The sequence below is a fragment of the Ahaetulla prasina genome, chromosome 3, assembly GCF_028640845.1.
Source record: "Ahaetulla prasina isolate Xishuangbanna chromosome 3, ASM2864084v1, whole genome shotgun sequence".
NCBI lineage: Eukaryota > Metazoa > Chordata > Lepidosauria > Squamata > Colubridae > Ahaetulla > Ahaetulla prasina.
This window is the reverse complement of record NC_080541.1, coordinates 99,990,962-100,017,402: the sequence shown is the minus strand read 5'-3', so window position 1 is coordinate 100,017,402 and position 26,441 is coordinate 99,990,962. Positions and strand designations below refer to the sequence as shown.

General features: G+C 39.9%; 1 protein-coding gene across 1 annotated transcript in view; it reads right to left on the bottom strand.

Moving 5' to 3' along the window:
• The window catches only part of CTNND2 (catenin delta 2), a 546,840-nt gene that overhangs the window by 130,128 nt on the left and 390,271 nt on the right, over window positions 1-26,441 (bottom strand). The window contains exon 11 of the mRNA XM_058176992.1: window positions 2,594-2,807. Within this exon, the coding sequence (XP_058032975.1) occupies window positions 2,594-2,807 (214 nt within the window). The remainder of the gene's footprint in view (window positions 1-2,593; window positions 2,808-26,441) is intronic.

Sequence of the window (26,441 nt, the reverse complement as noted above, 5' to 3'; positions counted from 1 at the left end):
TGATCCCCACATTTGGAAATATTTGCATATATTTATTTAGTCATTAATTTATATTAAATGTAGCATGAAGAGCAGGGTTATTCTGCTGGCAGAGGACCTGAGATTGAGGAAGACATATACCATTCATAGGAGCGAGAAGGGATTTTTATAGCTTGTATTTGGTTTCAAGGACTAGCTATAATTACTTATGCCCTGCATTCTGCACTAATTGTAGCTTCCAGATTGTCTTTAAGGGTAGCAGCCCCATGTAGAGCCCACTGTAACAGTCCAATCAAGAGACAGTTACAGTTTGAGTGATAACAAGCAATCCCTCCCAATTTAGGAAGAGATACAATTGGTACAAAAGATGAACTTCTGAAAAAGCTTGCCTTGCCTGCCTGCCTGCCTGCCTGCCTGCCTGCCTGCCTGCCTGTCTGTCTGTCTATCCATCCATCCATCCATCCATCCATCCATCCATCCATCCATCCATCCATCCATTTATCTCAGTGGGAAACAATCATAAACTCCATTAAAACCAAACACAAGCTATAAAAATCTCTTCTCATCCCTATGGGCGGTATGTGTCTTTCTTAATCTCCCAAACCTGGGAGTTTAAGGGTTCTGCATAGTATTTTATCATTGTACTCTTCTGGACAGAGAGCTCTTATGTTGTTCCTAGGAGCTATTGGAACCATTCTCCCAGTTTAGGAGTCACAGCCCCGAGTGCTCCTATCACCCCTGGGACGGCTTTGGAAAATGACTTTGGCTTTTACTTTCTATAGCCTCTCTAGTTCCTCCTTCAGGTTTTGGTACTTTTGTAGTGTCTCATGCTCCTTCTTCCTCGGGGTCTATGATGACTCAATGCCACTAGATCAACATGGCCAGCAGGGGGCACCCTTCTCGCCACTCCAGAGTCCTCACTGCCAACTTGCTGCTGCCATCTCTTTGCAGGGCAACTCAACACCATAAATTTGCCGTGGGGATAACTCACTGCAGGCGCTGGATGAAGAGCCAGAAGGGCAGATGAGCAAGCAGGCTGTCAGAGGGAGGTGGCGATGGGCGGAGCTGCCCAGATGGGAAGCGAGTGGAGGCGGGGTGCCAAAAGGGAAGCTGCCCTGCAATTTTTTTTTAAAAGCTACATTGCTTAATGTTTGAGAGTGTCTTGCTCTGAAAATAAGGGCAGTTTTGGGAAGCAATGGGGTGGGATGTCAGCTTTTTTAAAAAACTAAAAAGGCTTGTTTTGAGTTGCATTCAAATCCTTGCCAATCAAACAGATTGCAAAGTTTGCAGCTGCGTTTAGCAGTAGGTCTGATGAACTATGGAAACGGGCTATATGGACAAGAAAGTCTGAAGCCCAAACTGAAAAACAAAACAAAACCTCTTCTCTTTTCACGGCATTGGTGTCAGCTTTGGGGGGAATATTGCTATGATTCTCCATTCAAATGCACTCTGCCCATGAAGTAAAACACCATGAAATCACCCACCCAGTTTTGGGGAAAAGCAGTTTGCCTATGACCAAAAACACCACAAAGTCATTCATCTGGCTTTGGGCGGAAAGCACTCAGCATATGACCAGAAATGCTATGATTTCAGGGTGTTTCTGGTCACATGCAGAGTGCTTTTTCCCAAAGCCAGGTCCTGCCAGCTCAAATGTCGCCCAAATGAACAAGCTCTGTGTCAGATATTTGGGATCCAGGACAATCTGATGGTTAAGTGAGCTAAGTGAGCATTAAATAGATGGACTATAATTAAGATGGTTACCAGTTTGTGCTTTCTTTCAAGTCAGGTTGTAAACTACTTCAGGGAGACCAAGGACAGGTAGAACAGGACAGAACCAAGGACTGAAGCAGAAGGCTGAAACAAAGCTAATATTTTTGTTTTATTATTATCTGCTAGTAATTCTGTCATTAGATAACAAGGATTATCTAACGAATTCTGCCTTTGACAAGTAAGACTTGAAAGATGGAATGATTAAAATATTTGGAATCTGTAATCAGAGCTGAATCATACAGCCTGCAGTCAGGATAATATGTGCAACTTATTTTTTTTCAAGAGAAGGCAGAAGATCTTAAAAGGAGATGGTCCAAATAACATAGTCAGGATTTACAGAATATCAGAATACCATTAACAGTATTTTAAAGAATCATCAACCACATTATACAATGTAGGAAATTTCATTTTCCTTCCTCCCTTAATCAAAGAATTTGTAGCAGCAGCACCAGAGCTTAACCACAGTAGCAATCACAATTTTTATGAAAACTGCTGTCTCTACATTACTCAAGATGGAATATGGATATGTATTTGTCTTGCTGTATGTGCATATTCTACATGTTGGCAAAATCAAGATTTGTTTTAATATGTTCAAATACACAAGTACAATATTGAAACCCTGTTTTGTTTTCATCAAGCAATGTATTAAAGCAGAGGTCTTCAAACTTGGCAGCTTTAAGACTTGTGGATTTCAACTCCCAGAATTCTCCAGCCAGTTATGCTAGTTAGAGAATTCTGGGAATTAACGTCCACAAGTCTTAAAGCTGCCAAGTTTGAGGACCCCTATATTAAAGTGTCTTAGGTACTCTTAAAAAAACATGCAATAAAGGAAAGATATTCAAACCTGTGACTAGTTCTCTGATTTCCAAATCTGTAGTCTTTCGGAGTAATCGTACTAGTGCTGGAATACCCCCACAGTTTTTCAAAGCAATTTTGTTGTCATCATTAGCTTTCCCATATACCAAGTTCCTCAGAGCCCCACAGGCACTACGGTGGACTTCTGTCATTCGATGGTCCAATAGATCCACCAGTAATTGTATCCCTCCTTGTCTTCTTATCTGCATCAGCAAAATAAAACCAAAGAAATCAGAAAGTAATCCTCAGTGTGGTTATTCTTCAGTTTTTAGACAGCAATTAGAAGAGAAAATGCAGCAGCCAGCAAGGAAAGATGCTGGACTGATTTCCTATAATAGCAAAGTAATAGCAAAATCTTTTCCAAAAACTCAAGCACTGATCAAGCACTGATCAAAACAGCTGGACAGATAATGAAAAAAGTATTTGGAAAGAAAGCACCCGTCTTCAATGCCATAGAGAAAATATTAACTGTTGAAGATATTATTGTCAGTATGTGGAGAAATCTGTCAGTCAGAATTTTTTTATCAAGGACAACTGAATGGCATTCCAGTTTCTAACTGCTTACGATAGTTATATACCAATAAATTAGTGTCTGCAAGGCAATTAATTGCTATGAAAAAGTAAAAAGTCTGTAACATTTGCTTTATAAAAAAAGACTGGTATAGCTCAGATACATTAAATTATATTGTATTCTTAGTTTTGTTTTTGGCCTAGCATTTTTGCAAACCTAAGTTATTCAACAAAACATTCCTAAAATATTGTGACTTAACATTAATATAAATGCATCCAATATAAACATTGAAATGTTTTTTAAAGCAAGCTACAGTGCATATACAGGATGTGTAGAAATTACTGGGAGAGCTGTAACAGTAAATAAGATATTAGTTAAAACCAGAATTAATTATACTGAAGTCCTACATTTATTTATTTGTTTGTTTGTATCCCACCTTTATTATTTTTACAAATAGCTCAAAATGGCAAATGGGGGAATATACCTGTTCTGCGCCCTGTTTCAGTAGAAAGTTGTCTTGTGTCTTAGGTTATGTAAAAGAACACTTTATTAATACTCTCTGGATTTCAGATCAAAAGCAGAGTTGTATACTTTACATGGGCCACAGAGTTGCAGAGACACAAATATTCCCTTACTTGGAATTCTTACTTCTCCATTAGTTGGACTAGGTATTGATCAAATTAACCTCCTAATTTTCAAGCTATCTTAAAAGACACACTTACATACTCTCTATCTCATTTATTTATTAGATTTGGTTCCTGCCAGATACTCCAGATGGCATACATGGTGTTGCTTCTTCCTATTTTTCCCCATTACAGGTCAGGTTAAGAGACAGTGAGTGGTCCAAAGTCATGCAGGTGGCTTCTGTGACCTAGGGTGAACTAGAATCTATGATCCTTCAAGGTTAGTTCAATATTTTACCACTCTACCAACTGGCTCACATAAACTCTTTTTATACGGGGGTATCTGAAAAAAATGATTGATCTTCTCCATCTTGTTCCAAGGACAGAGTTATTGTAGTACGGAAAAGTAGGAGGCAGGAATTTTGATACACACACACGATAAATAATTACTAATAATGGCTCAATAGATGGACAAAAATGCAAAATTCAGTCTAAACATCTGGCTGAATTTGTGACCAACCATAATAATAATAATAGATGAAATGAATGATCTATCATAACCCTTTCCTATCTTGTTCCTAATAAGATTGTAGCCCTTTTATTATAACATACAGAGTCATGCTGTACAAAGTAAATTTTCTAAATGGCAGTTTTGGTCTATTTATTTAATTAACAGTATTTATCAGCCACTCCAATATGTACAATCAGAGAAGCAAGAATATATAGTAAATTAAAACGATCAATAATATTAATTATAAATGACCTAAGATGATAAGGTCAATCACCACTATGGGCTAAAAACTAGCTGAAACAATATGAATTGATAAAGGGTTGAGGCTATCTGTATTTCTGTATATAAATATTCTGTAAAGTAGGATTGCTAATGAGAATGCCTGGCTACAGTACATAAGGGCAAAATATGCACATTTTGAGAACTTAATTTGGAATACCTGCAGTAAGCAGGATCAAGGAGTAATATTTTAGCCACTGTTACCAAATTGTCAAGTGTATGTTTCCTCATTATGACCAAGCAATAGTTTTTATTGATTTTATAACTGCTTGTTGACATTAAAGCAAAGATTATCATTTTCCATTTGCAGAGATTCACATGCAAATATACACTCGAGGAATAGTACTCTGTAAAAATTCTTATGTCCAGAGTCATATAAAATATTAAATAACCCATGATCTTGTCAGGCAGAAGCCGCAGTAGCATATAAAAAACAAGCGGATAAGCACCGATCTCGCCAGTCCCCCTTCTGTGTGAGAGATCGGGTTTACCTATCAACCAAATACATTAAATTGAAGTTGCCCAGTAAAAAGCTGGGACCAAAGTTTTTAGAACCTTTTCCAATAGTGAAAGTAATTAACCCAGTAACAGTTCAGCTTAACCTCCCATGCATACTAGGGAAATGCACCCTGTCTTTCACTGCAGTTTACTAAAACCGGCATTCAGATCAAGACTGAGGCCACAAGACCGACCGGCGCCCAAGACTATAATAGTACAGGGAGAGACTCATTATGAGATTAAGGGAATCCTAGACTCTAGATTCTATAGAGGTTGATTACAATATTTAATTCATTGGAAATAGTACCCTTTGTCTGAAGCTACTTGGGTTAAGAGCTGAGATGTAAAGGCAGAGAGATTAGTAAAACAATTCCATGATAAGCCAAAGGGTCGTCCTGGGAGGGGAAGAGGTGGTTAGGGAATATAGTATTAATCCCCTATGTTCCTCTCGTTGCAGGATACAATCATTGGTTGAAGGGGGGGGCAGCCTTCAGCCCTGGAGGCCATCTTTTTCTTTGGATCTTTAGGGCTGCCACACTTAGTGCTGTGGGAAATTGGGAGTGGGGATTGCATGGAGTTGCAGGGATATCTAGCCATAACAACATTCTTTTCTTTGAAAGTCAAGGACATCCAGCCTGTACCTGGAGTGGCATGACTAGGAGGCATCTCCAGTTGGGATGGTGCATTGATTGGGCCACGTGATGGATATGTGGGTGCAGGGGAAAGGGTCTTGGACTTTCTTTTGGGTGGGGAAAACCTGGAAGCTTTCAGATTCGGGTTTTTCCAGATGTGCCAATATGACATCTCTAATAAAATGGAACTTTGAGGAACTTCTAGCCTTGGAGTCTTCTTTCGTTGGGGGTGTTACTTGGAACCCTGACAGATTTATTGGGTCATCCTTTTAGAGGTATTTCCTTACTTAAATGGATAAACAGAATCACCATAGGCAAGCAAAAATGCATTGGGTGCAAGAATGACTTACAACTTCCTGCAAGCTTCTTGTGGGAAGCTGAAAGGGAATGTTGAAAATCACCATATGACTGTGGCTGATTGTGACATTGTAGCAACCAAAATTTTGAGAATAAAATTGTTGTAAAAACTATTGGAATTTCAATTAAACAGGAGTAATGGGCCCCAGAATTTGTATGTACTTTTTAAGTTAATGGAGAGTAGTAAATGAGAAAGAATTGTTTTTTTATACTATTTAAGTTCTTAAAGAACCTTTCTTTAAGATTGGGGAAGGAGAGGAAGAGAGAGAGAGAGCTCTTAAAGGTAAGAAGGAATTTATGGTATTCAGAAAGCAAATATCTCACTATTTTTCAGGAATCTTTCTCCAAAGTATCAGAAACTGGTGGTGGAATAATTTTACATTGCCAAGAAGTAAACAAATTACATTCACCTTCTTCTGTCTCCCAACTTCCACCTTTTATTGCTTGTGATAAGTACCAGCCAGGTATTTAACTCATCTTAACTGCCTGAGAATGAATTATAGCTGGATATGTAAGTGGCTGAGCATACTACAACCTATTGCTTCCATTAATGTTCTCTAACTTGCCTTTGAGTGAGCATCAAGGTCACTCATTCCAATTTAAAAAGGGAAATGGATCCTTTTTAATCTTTATATTTAAGAAGGAAAAGGGGTTGAAAATCATGATATATCTACTGTATACTAAGATAATCACAGCTGGGCTGGATACCACTAGATGGCAACAAAGAGACAAAGAAAATGTTAAAATGTCATCTACTGAGGGTCCAGATCAGGAGTGGGTTCCAAAATTTTTCTGTGGGTGTGGCTTGCTTGGTGGTCATGTGACTGGGTAGGCCTGGCTTGGTGGTCATATGATTGGGTGGGCGTGGCCAATTCAATGTCACTCATGTCAAGGGGTGCCTCGCCTGGCCCCTCCCCTCATAGCTATTCCTTGCCTTACCCAGCCTCAACGTATCTACAATTCTGTAAAAATGTTGTTCGCCTTTTTTCAACTTTATTATCTATATACTATAGATGTACTTTCATGGACCACTGAAAGGAGGAAATGGCTCACATGCTTTGCCCAAGAGTGCGATAGGCAACAGCCTTTTAAGGAGCTGCCAGAAAGAAGGGGGGGTGGCAATGTATTTTCCAAAGCACCAGAAAGCAAACCAAGAACAATGAATGGCAACTGAATGGATGGGAACTGAACAAACCTAAAACTAAGGAGAAACTTCCTGACACAATATAGGTGCAGAAATATTTCAGTCATAATTTCACATATAAAATAGCCATTCGTGTAATACAACCAGCATATTGTTCAAAAGAGTAATTAGTATTATGGCTGATGTTTGAGAGCAAGCTTAAAAGTCAAAGATCACAAGAGTGCTTCTTTCTCTATATACAAAACATCACATACCGGGAATAGCACATTAAGCTGGACTTATGCAACCTGATGTACAAAATAAACACACACATATTTATGCTTTGGACTATAGACATTGAATGAATGTAAATCTCTGAAAAATATAGGAGCCCTGGCCAAAAGAAAGGCAGTAAAATCATTCTAGGTATAGGGAGAGTGTAAAATATTAACACATGATAAATAATGGAATAATTAAAAATAATAGCACAGAGTTCTCTCTCTCTCCCCTTCCTTCCTCTTCCTTTCTCTTGTCTCTCTCTCTCTCTCTTCTTTCTTTCTTTCTTTCTTTTTCTTTTCTTTTTCTTTTTCTCTTTCTCTTTCTGTCTCTGTCTCTTTTTCTTTTCTCCTTTCTTTCTCTGTCTCTTTTTTTCTTTCTTTTTTTCTAAACCACTCTAAGGCTTGATGAAAGCAGTCACAAGCTTAGGGTGAATTAAGACTTTCTCCAAAACTTAAAGCAGGATTTCAACAAAAACTTCTAGGTCAGCATCAAACTCAGGTTTCAACTTTTATCCAGAGCCCACCAGCTCCAAAAGTTCGGGACAGACCAGGTCTCTCCAGCTTAGATTTTCCAATTAGCCCTGGCAATCAGGAAACCATGGGTGTGTGCCAACTCCGAACCCTCAGCCACCCTTGATACCACAAGAGGACTTATTGATGCTCCACTATCATGGGCTTTGGGAGAATGGCCACTACAAGGGATGGCATGCAAGCAAGGCTAGGAGGCATCAGAAAGGAAGGCTAGGATGAGGGATGTCTATGTTGTGGTCCGTCAGCAGCCTACAGAGCTGGCAACGGAGTTGGACAGCGATAAGGCTGAGGTGAGGCCAGGGCCATTGGGAAGTGAGGTGCAGACTCCAGAGCCTCCAGAGATTGATAGTAGTGAGGCATCAAGCTGTTTTCACTTCACTTCTGTTTTCACCACATAGATCAGGGCTGTCAAGTTGGGCCCGTGAGCTGGATGTGTCACACACTGGCCACGCCCACACTCAGCTTAGCGAAGGAGGAAAAAGTCATGATACATCATGAGATGCTGCCATGACGACACAAATTTGCCACCCCTGACATAGATATATTTTCTCCAAAACAATCTATCCCTAGTCTGTTCTTTCACAAAGCTTCTAATTTCTCAAGGATTCACAAGGGTGCACTTACTGTAACTGAATGCATCCAATTTGCTGTTTCCTCCCTCCCTCCCTCTTGTCCACCCTGCAATATTATTAACAAAACTTTTAACAGTGAGGTTGTTCATAGAGAATAACTGTATTTGAAGCCATTTTACTCTTGTATTTTACTCCTACTTTACTTTTTCCAGTGGTGTAAATACCTAAACTAACCAGAAATGACAAAATGACAATATATGATAAATTATAATCATGTCCCTGCAACTTAATGGGCATTCATTCTTTTTCATCAAGAGTTGTGTCCAGAGCTTCTTAAGATTTTTTTACCACTTCCTCTTATCTCAAAGTTAATAAAATCTTCCTTAGAGTGAGATACAAAGTGGCTTAGAAAACAGAGCTGAGACTTCTAACCTCTTTAGCATTATATAACATATAACATTTTACAGTGTTAATTTCCCCCAGAATTGTAGGAATTCCCCCAGTGTTTCCCCCAGTGTTAATTTCCCCCAGAATTGTAGGAAAGTGATACCATTAGGTTACATTTCAAAGAAATTTGAAATTTGAATTGGAGCATTTGATAAAGTAGACCATAACCTACTACTAGATAAAGTAGAAAAATGTGGGTTAGACAGCACCACCACCAGATGGATTCGTAACTGGCTGACCAACCGCACTCAACGTGTAGTCCTCAACGGAACTACATCCACATGGAGGGAAGTATGCAGTGGAGTACCCCAAGGCTCTGTTTTAGGCCCAGTACTCTTCAACATCTTCATCAATGACTTGGACGAGGGGATAGATGGGGAACTCATCAAATTTGCAGATGACACCAAGCTGGCAGGAATAGCCAACACTCCAGAAGATAGGCTCAAGTTACAGAAAGATCTTGACAGACTTGAACATTGGGCGCTATCTAACAAAATGAAATTCAACAGTGAAAAAAGTAAGGTTCTACATTTAGGCCAAAAAAACAAAATGCACCAGTACCGTATATGTGGTACCTTGCTCAATAGTAGTACCTGTGAGAGGGATCTTGGAGTCCTAGTGGATAACCATTTAGATATGAGCCAGCAGTGTGCAGCAGCTGTTAAAAAAGCCAACACAGTTCTGGGCTGCATAAACAGAGGGATAGAATCAAGATCACGTGAAGTGTTAGTACCACTTTATAATGCCTTGGTAAGGCCACACTTGGAATATTGCATCCAGTTTTGGTCGCCACGATGTAAAAAAGATGTTGAGACTCTAGAAAGAGTGCAGAGAAGAGCAACAAAGACGATTAGGGACTGGAGGATAAAACATATGAAGAACGGTTGCAGGAACTGGGTATGTCTAGTTTAACAAAAAGAAGGACCAGGGGAGACATGATAGCAGTGTTCCAATATCTCAGGGGCTGCCACAGAGAAGTGGGAGTCGGGCTGTTCTCCAGAGCACCTGAGGGTAGAACAAGAAGCAATGGGTGGAAACTGATCAAGGAAAGAAGCAACTTAGAACTAAGGAGAAATTTCCTGACAGTTAGAACAATTAATAAGTGGAACAACTTGCCTTCAGAAGTTGTGAATGCTCCAACACTGGAAATTTTTAAGAAAATGTTGGATAACCATCTGACTGAGATGGTGTAGGGTTTCCTGCCTGGGCAGGGGGTTGGACTAGAAGGCCTCCAAGGTCCCTTCCAACTCTGATGTTATGTTATGTTATGTTATGTTAAATTGGTAGGGCTGTGCAAAGCCTGCAAACCAGATGTTTCATGGCGCAAAGGAAAATGGATGAAGCATTACAAAGTATTTTTTTTTAGAACACATTTCTCTGTTTGGTATCACTGCAAGTTTCAAATAGCTAGGCTGAGGGATTTATGCAAAGGGAAATGGTAATTATTCCCAAATAATTAAGCATTCTGTTTTTATTTTACACATTTTAAATCTACTTTTAACCCAGTTACATGGCCCTTGCTTAGAATGATTTAGTAGCTTTCTCCCTTGTTAGATATTTCCTTTTATTTATCTCTCTAAGAGGAAGAGAGAGAGAGAGCTCTTAAAGGTAAGAAGGAATTTATGGTATTCAGAAAGCAAATATCTCACTATTTTTCAGGAATCTTTCTCCAAAGTATCAGAAACTGGTGGTGGAATAATTTTACATTGCCAAGAAGTAAACAAATTACATTCACCTTCTTCTGTCTCCCAACTTCCACCTTTTATTGCTTGTGATAAGTACCAGCCAGGTATTTAACTCATCTTAACTGCCTGAGAATGAATTATAGCTGGATATGTAAGTGGCTGAGCATACTACAACCTATTGCTTCCATTAATGTTCTCTAACTTGCCTTTGAGTGAGCATCAAGGTCACTCATTCCAATTTAAAAGGAAAATGGATCCTTTTAATCTTTATATTTAAGAAGGAAAAGGGTTGAAAATCACCATATGACTGTGGCTGATTGTGACATTGTAGCAACCAAAATTTTGAGAATAAAATTGTTGTAAAAACTATTGGAATTTCAATTAAACAGGAGTAATGGGCCCCAGAATTTGTATGTACTTTTTAAGTTAATGGAGAGTAGTAAATGAGAAAGAATTGTTTTTATACTATTTAAGTTCTTAAAGAACCTTTCTTTAAGATTGGGGAAGGAGAGGAAGAGAGAGAGAAAGGAGGGCCGTTCCTCCCTTCTTTCATTCTTTCTTCTCCCCGTGCTTCAGAAGCTGGGCGTGTGTGCGCGCCTGTGTGCCTAGTCCCTTCCTTCTCTTGGCGCTGGAAGAGAGAGAGAGCTCTTAAAGGTAAGAAGGAATTTATGGTATTCAGAAAGCAAATATCTCACTATTTTCAGGAATCTTTCTCCAAAGTATCAGAAACTGGTGGTGTCGGGGCAGCCGCTGCCGCTTTCTAGCAAAAAGGTCGCTCGCCCAAAACTCCTCGCCTTCTCCTGGGAAGGGCTGGATGGCTAGCCAGGAAGGGTTGAATAAGCCAAGCTACCTACCTCCTCCCTCTTGTCCACCCTGCAATATTATTAACAAAACTTTTAACAGTGAGGTTGTTCATAGAGAATAACTGTATTTGAAGCCATTTTACTCTTGTATTTTACTCCTACTTTACTTTTTCCAGTGGTGTAAATACCTAAACTAACCAGAAATGACAAAATGACAATATATGATAAATTATAATCATGTCCCTGCAACTTAATGGGCATTCATTCTTTCTTTGGATCTTTAGGGCTGCCACACTTAGTGCTGTGGGAAACTGGGAGAGGGGATTGCATGGAGTTGCAGGGATAGCTAACCATAATAACATTCTTTCTTCTCCCCGTGCTTCAGAAGCTGGGCGTGTGTGTGCGCCTGTGTGCCCTAGTCCCTTCCTTCTCTTGGCGCTGGAAGAGAGAGAGAAAGGAGGGCCGTTCCTCCCTTCTTTCATTCTTTCTTCTCCCCGTGCTTCAGAAGCTGGGCGTGTGTGCGCGCCTGTGTGCCTAGTCCCTTCCTTCTCTTGGCGGCGCTGGAAGAGAGAGAGAAAGGAGGGCCGTTCCTCCCTTCTTTCATTCTTTCTTCTCCCCGTGCTTCAGAAGCTGGGCGTGTGTGCGCGCCTGTGTGCCTAGTCCCTTCCTTCTCTTGGCGGCGCTGGAAGAGAGAGAGAAAGGAGGGCCGTTCCTCCCTTCTTTCATTCTTTCTTCTCCCCGTGCTTCAGAAGCTGGGCGTGTGTGTGCGCCTGTGTGCCCTAGTCCCTTCTGTGTGAGAGATCGGGTTTACCTATCAACCAAATACATTAAATTGAAGTTGCCCAGTAAAAAGCTGGGACCAAAGTTTTTAGGACCTTTTCCAATAGTGAAAGTAATTAACCCAGTAACAGTTCAGCTTAACCTCCCATGCATACTAGGGAAATGCACCCTGTCTTTCACTGCAGTTTACTAAAACCGGCATTCAGATCAAGACTGAGGCCACAAGACCGACCGGAGCCCAAGACTATAATAGTACAGGGAGAGACTCATTATGAGATTAAGGGAATCCTAGACTCTAGATTCTATAGAGGTTGATTACAATATTTAATTCATTGGAAATAGTACCCTTTGTCTGAAGCTACTTGGGTTAAGAGCTGAGATGTAAAGGCAGAGAGATTAGTAAAACAATTCCATGATAAACCAAAGGGTTGTCCTGGGAGGGGAAGAGGTGGTTAGGGAATATAGTATTAATCCCCTATGTTCCTCTTGTTGCAGGATACAATCATTGGTTGAAGGGGGGGGGCAGCCTTCAGCCCTGGAGGCCATCTTTTTCTTTGAAAGTCAAGGACATCCAGCCTGCACCTGGAGTGGCATGACTAGGAGGCATCTCCAGTTGGGATGGTGCATTGATTGGGCCACGTGATGGATATGTGGGTGCAGGGAAAGGGTCTTGGACTTTCTTTTTCTTCTCCCCGTGCTTCAGAAGCTGGGCGTGTGTGCGCGCCTGTGCCCTAGTCCTTCCTTCTCTTGGCGGCGCTGGAAGAGAGAGAGAAAGGAGGCCGTTCCTCCCTTCTTTCATTCTTTCTTCTCCCCGTGCTTCAGAAGCTGGGCGTGTGTGCGCGCCTGTGCCTAGTCCCTTCCTTCTCTTGGCGGCGCTGGAAGAGAGAGAGAGAAGGAGGGCCGCCTCCCCTTCTTTCATTCTTTCTTCTCCCCGTGCTTCAGAAGCTGGGCGTGTGTGCGCGCCTGTGCCCTAGTCCTTCCTTCTCTTGGCGCTGGAAGAGAGAGAGAAAGGAGGCCGTTCCTCCCTTCTTTCATTCTTTCTTCTCCCCGTGCTTCAGAAGCTGGGCGTGTGTGCGCGCCTGTGCCCTAGTCCCTTCCTTCTCTTGGCGCTGGAAGAGAGAGAGAGAGAAAGGAGGGCCGCCTCCCCTTCTTTCATTCTTTCTTCTCCCCGTGCTTCAGAAGCTGGGCGTGTGTGCGCGCCTGTGCCCTAGTCCCTTCCTTCCTCTCCGCCTTACCCATGCTGTGCGAGCCCGGCTGGGCTGCAACCCCGCCGCCGCTCCTTCCTCAGCCTCCCGGGCTCGCGCTCTAGCAGCCGCCAAGCTCAGGCGGACTCGGCAGCTCCCCATCAGCACTTGCAGGCGCGATTCGGGCAGGAGGTCGGGCTCGCTCCGTGGCGGTGGCGCGCGCCGCCGCCACCGCCACGGAGCGAGCCCGACTCCTCCTGCCCGAATCGCGCCGTGCGAGTGCTGATGGGAGCTGCCGAGTCCGCCTGAGCTTGGCGGCTGCTAGAGCGCGAGCCCGGAGGCTGAGGAAGGAGCGGCGGCGGGGTTGCAGCCCAGCCGGGCTGCAGCATGGGTAGGCGGAGAGGAAGGAGCCGCTCCATTACTCGATGGAATGACCTTTCTTCTGGCCTGGGGTGGCTCGCGGCGGCGAGCTCAGCGGGGAAACCTCCTCCCTCAGCTGAGAAGGCTGGCGGCTCCCCCGCCCAGCCCTCTCACTGCACCGCCAGGGCTTCCCCGCGCCAATGCATAGCCTGGCGGGAGTTACTGCGGCTCACCCGGCTCCCGCCCCAACTGGTGGTGTCGGGGCAGCCGCTGCCGCTTTCTAGCAAAAAGGTCGCTCGCCCAAAACTCCTCGCCTTCTCCTGGGAAGGGCTGGATGGCTAGCCAGGAAGGGTTGAATAAGCCAACCTACCTACCTCCCTCCCTCCTCTCCCCCGCAAGCGAAAGAGCGTTTTCCCGTTGGAAGAGAGAGAGAGAGAGAAAGGAGGCCGTTCCTCCTTCTTTCATTCTTTCTTCTCCTCCGTGCTTCAGAAGCTGGGTGTGTGTGTGCGCCTGTGTGCCTAGTCCCTTCCTTCTCTTGGCGCTGGAAGAGAGAGAGAGAGAAAGGAGGGCCGTTCCTCCTTCTTTCATTCTTTCTTCTCCTCCGTGCTTCAGAACTTTATTATCTATATACTATAGATGTACTTTCATGGACCACTGAAAGGAGGAAATGGCTCACATGCTTTGCCCAAGAGTGCGATAGGCAACAGCCTTTTAAGGGCTGCCAGAAAGAAGGGGGGCAATGTATTTTCCAAAGCACCAGAAAGCAAACCAAGAACAATGAATGGCAACTGAATGGATGGGAACTGAACAAACCTAAAACTAAGGAGAAACTTCCTGACACAATATAGGTGCAGAAATATTTCAGTCATAATTTCACATATAAAATAGCCATTCGTGTAATACAACCAGCATATTGTTCAAAAGAGTAATTAGTATTATGGCTGATGTTTGAGAGCAAGCTTAAAAGTCAAAGATCACAAGAGTGCTTCTTTCTCTATATACAAAACATCACATACCGGGAATAGCACATTAAGCTGGACTTATGCAACCTGATGTACAAAATAAACACACACATATTTATGCTTTGGACTATAGACATTGAATGAATGTAAATCTCTGAAAAATATAGGAGCCCTGGCCAAAAGAAAGGCAGTAAAATCATTCTAGGTATAGGGAGAGTGTAAAATATTAACACATGATAAATAATGGAATAATTAAAAATAATAGCACAGAGTTCTCTATCTCTCCCCTTCCTTCCTCTTCCTTTCTCTTCCTTTCTCTTGTCTCTCTTCTTTCTTTCTTTCTTTCTTTCTTTCTTTCTTTCTTTCTTTCTCTTTCTTTCTTTCTCTCTCTCTTTCTCTCTCTCTTTTTTTCTTTTTTTCTTTCTCTCTTTCTCTGTCTTTTTTCTTTCTTTCTTTCTAAATCACTCTAAGGTTTGATGAAAGCAGTCACAAGCTTAGAGTGAATTAAGTTTTTCTCGAAAACTTAAATCAGGATTCCAACAAAAACCTCTAGGTCAGCATCAAACTCAGGTTTCGACTTTTATCCACAGCCCACCAGCTTCAAATGTTTGAGACAGACCAGGTCTCTCCAGTTTAGATTTCCCAATTAGCCCTGGCAATCAGGAAACCATGGGTGTGTGCCACCTCCGAACCCTCAGCCACCCTTGATACCACAAGAGGACTTATTGATGCTCCACTATCATGGGCTTTGGGAGAGTGGCCACCACAAGGGATGGAAGGCAAGCAAGGCTAGGAGGCATCAGAAAGGAAGGCTAGGATGAGGGATGTCTATGTTGTGGTCCGTCAGCAGCCTACAGAGCTGGCAACGGAGTTGGACAGCGATGAGGCTGAGGTGAGGCCAGGACCATTGGGAAGTGAGGTGCAGACTCCAGAGCCTCCAGAGATTGATAGTAGTGAGGCATCAAGCTGTTTTCACTTCACTTCTGTTTTCACCACATAGATCAGGGCTGTCAAGTTGGGCCCGTGAGCTGGATGTGTCACACACTGGCCACGCCCACACTCAGCTTAGCGAAGGAGGAAAAAGTCATGATACATCATGAGATGCTGCCATGATGACACAAATTTGCCACCCCTGACATAGATACATTTTCTCCAAAACAATCTATCCCTAGTCTGTTCTTTCACAAAGATTCTAATTTCCCAAGGATTCACAAGGGTGCACTTACTGTAACTGAATGCATCCAATTTGCTGTTTCCTCCCTCCCTCCCTCTTGTCCACCCTGCAATATTATTAACAAAACTTTTAACAGTGAGGTTGTTCATAGAGAATAACTGTATTTGAAGCCATTTTACTCTTGTATTTTACTCCTACTTTACTTTTTCCAGTGGTGTAAATACCTAAACTAACCAGAAATGACAAAATGACAATATATGATAAATTATAATCATGTCCCTGCAACTTAATGGGCATTCATTCTTTTTCATCAAGAGTTGTGTCCAGAGCTTCTTAAGATTTTTTTACCACTTCCTCTTATCTCAAAGTTAATAAAATCTTCCTTAGAGTGAGATACAAAGTGGTTTAGAAAACAGAGCTGAGACTTCTAACCTCTTTAGCATTATATAACATATAACATTTTACAGTGTTAATTTCCCCCAGAATTGTAGGAAAGTGATACCATTAGGTTACATTTCAAAGAAATTGGTAGGGCTGTGCAAAGCCTGCAAACCAGATGTTTCATGGCGCAAAGGAAAATGGATGAAGCATTACAAAGTATTTTTTTTTAGAACACATTTCTCTGTTTGGTATCACTGCAAGTTTCAAATAGCTAGGCTGAGGGATTTATGCAAAGGGAAATGGTAATTATTCCCAAATAATTAAGCATTCTGTTTTTATTTTACACATTTTAAATCTACTTTTAACCCAGTTACATGGCCCTTGCTTAGAATGATTTAGTAGCTTTCTCCCTTGTTAGATATTTCCTTTTATTTATCTCTCTAATAGGGAAGAGAGCTTGAACAATCTCTCTGTGTAAGTCCCAAGAAAGCCCTGAAACATTTAGATTGATATATTACAGAGGAGTACAGAGATAACTTGGAAGAAAATATATGAAAGCCATTACAAAAGCATCAGCTGGAAAGACAGGAAGGAGTGAGATAGAAACTTAGACTCGGTCTGCCTTGTCTCTCTTGGGTATAAAAGAAAGGAAAAATAAATGATCACACTTTTCAGATTCTGTTATTATAGTGTGTATCTTTCTTACATTAATTCTACTGATTATAATTTGCAACAATACAAACTAAAGAAAAAAGAAAAATAGGTGTAGAAAAAATAATATAATAAAGAATAAAAGAAATAAAGAAGTGTTTTTCCCTTTACCAGGATGTTTGTTTTCCAGGATGTTTGCTCCTGGACTGATCAGAGATAATGTTTGTAGTGATTTTTGGTAGATAAGAATCTACCTACAAGAACAACTTTCCGCAAGTTAAATTCAATAATAAATTGTTAACAGAGGGCTTTGAAGTTTAACTTTCTTTTGGTTCACCTGTTAACTACTTTGTTTTTATATACAGTAGATAGATGATAGTTCGAATTGGTTGCGAATAGATGTAGCAGTTTATAAATTTTGGGTTTATAAACAGGGGGACCAGAAGTTGGGAAACGGGCCGTTTCCAGCCTCGGAGGGCCTCTGTGGGAGGGAGACCATTTTCGCCCTCCCCAAACTCCTAGAAAGCCTCTGGAGCCTGGGGAAAGCGAAAAACAGGCCTCCCCCACCCACCCAAGGCCCTCTGGAGGCCAGAAACAGCCTATTTCCCGACTTCTGGTGGGCCCGGAAGGCCCAAAAATCATCTGGCTGGTATGCGCGTGCATGCTGGAGCTGAGCTAGGGCAACGCTCGCATGTCCACCGATATGGTTCCACGTGCCACCTGTGGCAATATATTTCTTAGTATTCAACTAGGGAGGATAACATATGTATATGTGTTTCTATCTTTTGTCTTTTAATGTATATTTTTTCTTTTGTTTTTAAAATTTTCTCTATTTTTGCTTTTCTAATGTTTCTTTTTTTTCTTTTTCTTTTTTTTTTTTGGAATTTGTATTTCATCTTAATTCTCTGAATTAAAAATTATTTAAAAAGCATTTCCAAAAAAGGTATCTCAACAGATAGAGGAATGTACTGGAGCTGCTCTTTAATATCATTCTCTATTTTATAGGTGGTTGAAATCATGCTTGCTATTCAAAATAATGGTGTCAATTTTCACTGATAGGATTCTACAAAAAAGCTACTCATTCCTTGAATTTGTGACTACATATTGCAAGGGAATGTAGTGGCCATGAGGGGGGGGGACTTCCAAGTTCAAAGGATTTGTAGGACTTTACTTAATTCTTCTACAGTTCCACTTATATGAATTAGAATGACAAATCATTTGGCATCCTTTCAGTTCTATGCTAATCGGATCTTCAGAGATCTGACAATTAAGCCTTTAGGGCCTTTCCCTGAATCTGGGCACTCTGCCAATAGTAGAACTGAAAACAAAACAAAGCAAAACAAAATGGACCTATTAAATAGTATGACAACAAACTTTGATAAGCTGACCTTGAGAAGCACTGCAAAGATTCTTGCTTAGATGTCTTAACCTCTTCCCCTTTCTCCCGCCTCTGACAGAAGAAACTAAAGTCAGGAACTCTTTTCCTCTGCTATCCAGAAATTAACAATCAACAAGCCAGAAAATAAGGTTTTTTAAAAAATAACTGTGGGTCTAAGGACCTCTCTAGTCTGATTACAAATAGGTCATACAACTTTTTTTGTCTGAAGAGTCCAATCTGTCTAACTCTAAGAGACTGAAAAGCCATCTGATTTACATTGCCACTCTGATGGCAACTTGACCCTTCCTTCTTGCAACTTATTAAACGCTGATACAATTATTTCATAGCTGACATGTACATTCTACTGCTTGCCCTTGTTTCAATTAAGATTTTATTTTATCAACTTACCAGTCCAACTCACTGATATCCCTGGGAGGAATATGGATCCACACTTGCAACAGGAACATTCTCATCAGGAGAAGGTCATCCTAAATTGGCTCAGCAATTTAGGAATAGGTCTTTGACCAAGCTCCTGCCTCTCTCCCATACAGATCTGACCTGATAGCCAACATCTAATGTCACTGAATGTTTCTCTCTCTCCTAGGAATGGAAGGGTAGATTCTGACTGGATTTTTTTTTTTGGGGGGGGGAATGGAAAGATTATATTTCCAGTCATCTGATCATTAGCACTCTCCCTGAGAACTCTTAAAGCCACTTGGGGGTTTATCTTTGCCCTCAGGGGTCACCTGAATTACAATCAATTGCACTCTGATTCAGGTGAACCTGACTGCAAAGAAATACAATATTACCATTCCCCCCATCTGATCAGAACCTATCCTATTCTTTCACCCCCCCACCATCCAATCTCAATTGTCAGTACTATCCTTTCATCTATTCCGCCATCACAACAGATGAAGTTTCTTAGATGAGAAACAAGACATTCTTCTTCCTCAAGGAAAAAACAGTCCAGGGGCTTTTTGAAAAAGCAACTTTGAGAAAAAAAGAACAATAATTTCTCAGTTGAAAAATTATAAAGCACCAGGTAAAGATATCATTTTGTCACAATTACTGAAAATATGGGCTTCTGTGTTAGTCCCCTTATTTACTGATATTAACAATTCTTTACCACTTCTTAAACAGTAATTTAATTCCATCATATTTTCAAACTATAACTGCCTTCTAATTATATATTGGCAGTAAATTAGTAGGTTTTATAATAGATTTCTCTATCATAAACTTTTAGATTGGATGTATTCTAGAGACTATATGGGCCCGTGAAGTGATAGGATTTAGATCAGGATATTCAATTATGAATCAATGTTCAGTCCTAAACTAGTTAGTTAAGGAATATTCCAGCCTTTTAAATCACTTTTATTGATTTAAAAATATTTCTCAACTATTCCTCATGAAAGACTTTGGAAGACATTTGCCACAATATCCATTTGTTATGCCAAAATACTATTAGGCAAATCAGAGGTAATTGTACTGGCAATCTAACTGCCCCCATTCTTAACATAAAAGGAATTAAATAGGGTTGTATTTTATATTCTTGTTCTTTTACTTCAATATTAATGATATTGTTATGGTTCTTGCTAGGACAGAGTTTTATCTTCCAACTCTTTCTTGCCCATTAATCAATTTCACTCTTCTGTATGCAGATAATCTGACCATCCTATCTGTTAACTCAAGTGAATTATTTCATTTTATTTTTTCCAAGAACATTTCATTTCTTAATTATGCATTTTGAAATAATATAAAAACAGTTAAAACAAGAAAATGAGGTACACCGAATTATAGGCAGATAAGCAGCAAATGTGAAATAACAAGTCAAGTCTTTCTCATAGAGTAGTTTTCACAAACACAGGAGTAGTTTTCACAAACACAGGGTAATAGATAAGCCATCTTAAAAGAAATGTGACAAGGGCCTTAATCAACTTTACAACGCTTCTGTAAGTACTTAATTATAATTATCCAGATCTCCTAGTCCAGTGATGGCTAACCATTTTGCCATCGAATGCCAAAAGCAGGGGGAGCACAGGGGGTGTCGCTCGCTCACGCCCACACCCATAATTCAATGCGGCCCCACACACATGCGACCCCCCACTTTTGACTTTTGGGATGGCACGGTGGGCCTGGTAGGCCCATTTTTCACCCTCCCCAGGCTCCAGAGGCTTTCTTGGCATTCACTCCATCCATAGCTCTACCATCGTTTGAGTTTTCAACTATATTGGTGGAAGATACTTTCAATGGACCATGACAGATTACCTAAAATGTATCTTGTTGAACAGCCTGGCATGTCTCACTCTATCTCATGGCTAAATCAGTTTACCCAGGCCAATTCACTCCATTTACAGAAAATTCAGATTTTCACTTCCATGTTTCATTTCAGTTAGTCACCAAAGCAAGGACATGTTCAAACAGGGAATTCTCAAGTTGCCATAGACATCAAATGTAACATCAAATCCTGAAAATGGCTAGCCCAGAACAAAAAGACCTTTCAGTTAGAAAACAATTTAACAAGGCTAACAAGAGCCCTAACCAGAATAAATTTGAACACCTTGGCAAAACATGGGCGATTTCACCATTTCACCTTATCAAGGGAGGATATGTACATGTGGTACACCATTAATACAGGCCATCACTCATATCCTCTTTGTCAATTATATACTTCAGCTAGAGCATAACATAGTCACTAACTCACAGAATATACCAATGTGATTTCATCAATAATTTATCTTACTTTCTTCAAGGTACAAACACAAGGATAGTTAGACTGTTTGTAGTTGAAATTATTCAACTGAGAGTTTGGGGGCCATGCTATTGGATTATTTCGTTTAACATTTTTAGATCTCAATTTGCTGTGTTATTTTATCTTATTTACTATGATCATTTGACTTTCATAAACAATAAACAAATGCATTCTAATACTTTATTACTTCATTTAAATCTTTAAAAAAATAATAGGTAGTGTATAATGCATTTTACCAATACTATAAATTGCACATGTTAAAATATGGACTTAGAAACCCAGTGTTGAATGTGGCACAATTGCCTATATAAAATTGTAGTCCAGGAATTGTTTCAAATTAGAATTAATTTTGTAAAGTATACCAAAGAATCCATAACTCGGGTCAGCTCTTGTAGATGTCTACTTGCACTGCCATCTTTTTCTCTAGGGAATTTCTTAAAATAAATTATCCAAAGACCAAGGTTTTAATTTTCTCTAGAAAATGTTTCAATTTATTTATTAAATGGGAAATTAATAAAGACAACATTTGATCAGGTTAAGACCTTCCAGATATCTAAGCATCCATTTCAAACGTTCTACCTGTTGGAATAATCAACTAAGCAAGTTTTTTGTTGATGTCCCTAAGCCTATAATGACCTCTTGATTATATGTTCAGACACAAAATTGAAGTCAATAACTCTTGTATTGTGTAACTCTTGTATCGTGTCCATTGCATCACTCATGGCATATGGTATTTATAAACCCAATTGTCAGAACTGTATGTTGTTTTTCTGACTATGAATTTACCAAACTTCTTCTACAAGATCAAAAATGTTGGCAGGTTCTTAACAACAGCAGTTGCTTGCCAGAGTCAATTGGTAACTCTTTTTCATTACTGTTTCAGATTTGGTTTTTTTGTACTTTGAAGTATTACATTTGTGCTTTATTGGTCTGGGACCATAAATAAATAAACATTCTTGAATGAGATGGAACTGATATCCAGCACTGAAGCAGAAGTATTGGAGATTAATTTAGTGAAGTATAAGAAATGAATTCACTGCTCTTCTCCATAACATAAAGCAACCATTAAGACTAACAGCTCATTAAACACTGCAAACCAAGGAATCATGATGAGAAAACAGCAAGAATGGGGGTAGGTGGGTTGGTAGAGGGGGAGAATGGTAAAATATATGATTTATCCATAAGATAATTGATTCAGGTGACTAATGGGGTTAGTGACTTGCAAGAATCACTCTAGATTAAGCATAATGACTGAATTTAATATTTTACATAATTGACATCACCCACTTTTTTTGGAGAGGGTATGCAGCTGGGCCATGCCAGATACCCAGAGAAACATATTGGGACTGCAACTTCATAGACAGCTCTGAATTGGAACAATTCATTTGGAAAAATGGAATTGGAACAAGGTTGGTTAAACCTGTCTACTTTGCCTTCTATGAAACAAAAATTGTTCTGAAGTACTCCAATTCTCCTCAGGTTAAATATGTACTGGTGTTTAATTTCAACACAGAAAACACCACCTGCATGATTTAATTGGATGAGATTACTACTGAATCAAGTGTAGAAAATTGTCAAGACAAAGCATTTGGTCACACAGGGCAATGGCATACAGAAAAATACTTTTGGGGAAAAGGCTGACAAGCTAATTTGATAGGAAGCATCCTAAATTCCTTACCTTAACTCTGTCCCTAATACTTGCAGACTTTACCAGTCAAACTCAGAGTTCAGAAACATGATAAAAGTAGAGTATTAAAGTTGTAAAATCCTGGTAGAATCTTAGTTTAAGTCAATAGACTTGAAATGGACAAGGTCAAGAATCAACCATGGCAAGGATTCCAAGAATGCTGTTTAGACTGGTAAACTAGAATTAAATAATAGAATCTTCAAAGCCTGTTCACATTTCTCTCTCTCTCAAAAAAAATTGTGAGTCAGTTGTGGTTTGTTTTTCATGCTTTCCTCTTTCTTAAGCCTGGGTAACCCTTTTTCAAGAATTTCATTCTTTCACTATTCCCAAGGTCAGATCTATATTCCCTGACAGAGTGCCAACCTCTACAAAGTGATGCAAAAGTTGTGAAAAGTATCTTCATGTTAGCCAGTCAGAAATAGCAAACACAGGCCAGAACAGTAAAAATTAGTTTAGAAAGAGTAAAAGCAAAAAGTTGAACATATACAATTGGATAACAGCTTTCCTGTCAAACAGACAACAAGTGGTCAAAATTGGCAATGCTCTATCAAATCCTGTTCCTGTCAAAAGCAGCATTCCCCAAGGCAGTGTTCTTGGACCAACACTCTTCGTATTATACATTAATGATCTCTGTGACCATATTACAAGTAATTGTGTTCTCTTTGCTGACGATGTCAAACTATTTAACATCACCAACAATACATCTACCCTTCAAAAAGACCTTGACTATGTATCCGAATGGTCTAAAACTTGGCAACTCCAAATCTCAACCAGCAAATGCTCAGTCTTACATATTGGAAAAAAGAATAAGAACACTAAATACAAGCCCAATGGACATTACCTTACAGATGACCCCCACCCTGTTAAAGACTTTGGAGTTTTCATATCAAATGATCTAAGTGCCAAAGCCCACTGCAACTACATCGCAAAAAAGGCTCTAAGAGTTGTAAACCTAATCTTCTGTAGCTTATTCTCCAAAAACACTACACTACTACCCAGAGCATATAAAACATTTGCTAGACCAATTCTTGAATACCGCTCGACTGTCTGGAACCCATATCACATTTCTGACATCAATACAATTGAACATGTCCAGAAATATTTTACAAGACGAGTACTCCACTCCTCCAAATACAACAAAATACCTTATGCCACCAGACTTGAAATCCTGGGTTTACAAAATTTAGAACTCCGCCACCTTCGACATGACCTGAGTTTAACTCATAAAATCATCTATTACAATGTCCTTCCTGTCAAAGACTACTTCAGCTTCAATTGCAACAATACACGAGCACACAATAGATTTAAGCTTAATATTAACTGCTCCAATCTTGATTGCAGAAAATATGACTTCAGTAACAGAGTTGTTAATACTTGGAATACACTACCTGACTCTGTGGTCTCTTCCCAAAATCCCCAAAGCTTCAACCAAAAACTGTCTACTATTGACCTCACCCCATTCCTAAGAGGTCTGTAAGGGGCATGCATAAGAGCACAAGCATGCCTACCGTTCCTGTCCTATTGTTTCCTTTCATTATATCCAATTAATATAGTTATTACATACTTATACTTATATATATATGCTTATATATTGTATAGTTATTTCATGCTTATGCTTATATATACTGTGTGACATAAATAAATAAATAAATAAATAAATAAATAAATAAATAAATAAATAAATAAATAAATAAATAAAAAAAAAATACTGAAGCCAATCCTGAAACGTAAAACTTAGGAGCTTTTGGTCACTGTTTGGTTGAGATATATCTGTTACGACAAATATTTTACAAATTCTGATGTAGAAAGGTATTGGGAATTTGACTGCCACATATTTTGATACCACTTTTTGCCTGTTATAATAGTCAAAGTTGTGTCTAGTAAAAAAAGATAGACTTTTTGCTTCAGAGAATGATTTAAAGGTCAGTCCAGTCCAGTTCAGCCAGAACTTCAGAAAATTCAGATTCCTGGGGAATTTGATAATGGAAAAGGATTTTTTAAAGCACGCTTATTGCTGAACTTAGCTAATAACTTAGCTAAGAGAGAGATACACAAAAGGGATTTTTGAACAGAAAGTTCATATAAAGGACTGCAATCCAGCAGTGTTTACTTTATCAACACATTGCTTCAGAAGTAACTCTTCAATAATGAACAATGAAGAAAATGCAAATACTCTCAGTTTGAAAAATTATTATCACAAATTCTGCACTGTGGTTTCTACAATGGTTTGATGTTCATTTCTACAATGTTGGTAGATCATAGACACTACCTATATTTACAAGATACCCTGGGAAAGAAGCACAGGAAAAAAAAACATTGCTTCTCCATGCAGAACTATATCAAGAGAAACGTATCTTGGAAATTCTCTTCCCCCCCCCACCCCCCATCAAAGCAATATGGATATATAGAAAAAAAGAAGGGTTTATTGAATCTCCTTTTTCCCATTAGCCAGGAAGAAACCAATCAAATCAGTTTTATCCATTATTGCATGTACTCTCTAGCGCCTTCAACCCAGGATGAAAGCTATCAGAATGAGAGGCATGAAGAAAATACAATGAAACAAAGACTACAATCGCTTAAAAGAACTATTTAGAGAGGAGAGGCGAGAAGGTGGCTGAATGCTTTAAGGTAGTCCTCAAGTTATGACTGTAATGGAGCTGCCCATTAGGGTCGTATATTGTAATGGCCATTAAGTGAAGTGTCTCAATTAATGACCCCCCCAATCCCTGCTCTCTCCAATGCAATTGTTAAATGAATCTGCAGGTTGTTAAGTGGAAAAGGGGTGCCTCAAGGGTGGGGAATCTAAGGCCTCCTTTACCCACAAGGCACTTGGTGCTCTGCCCCCCTGTCTCCCCCGGGCCTTGACCTGCTCTCAGGCTGGTTACTCAGCCATGCAAGGGAGCCTAAAGCTGGTCAGCAGAAGTGACCAGCACACCAAGACAATTACAGTCTGTAGGTTGAGACTACTTCCCATCTTCCCAAGGCCTCCTCCTGCCCCTGGGATTCCCTTTCCTATGGCTGTGGGAAGCCAGAGAATTACCTAAAGGCAAACTATTGCTTTTCTTATGTGTATGTAAAGGAAGCCAGAATTCTACATTCTCACATTTTGTTGAATTGGGCTGACCAAGCTATAGCTAGCTGGATAAATTATACCTGTTTCCCAACAAAACCAGCTGTTATGCAGTATATGAATGCATTTATTACAAATCCAGTTTTACAACTATGTATGACAGATGAACACAATCAATAGCTGGTTTAATAACGTTAAATCCATGACATAATATTTTGTTGAATTCAACATAGTGGCTTTACATGCACAGTATGCACAGCTTAATAGGTGTAATAAACCATAATGATTGGATTCATAGATCTTGCTATATCCAAAACAAAATGAAAAAAACAAACAAAAACATGTAGGGACTTTATGTGTGATTCAGCTGTTTTTCAGAGATGAATAATTGGTGGTATATGGACCACCATATGGGCAATTTTATATGTTCCATCCACATTCTCATTATACTGTTGTTTGAATGGTTAATTTATGGACTGCCATCATGATTATTACAAGAAAACAAGGTCTGGACGATGCCAGTGTTGGCTGACTTATTCATTCATATTAACTTCTGAGCACATTTCCCTATTGAGTAAAGTTGTGTCATTGTTATTCCATTTTATAAAAAC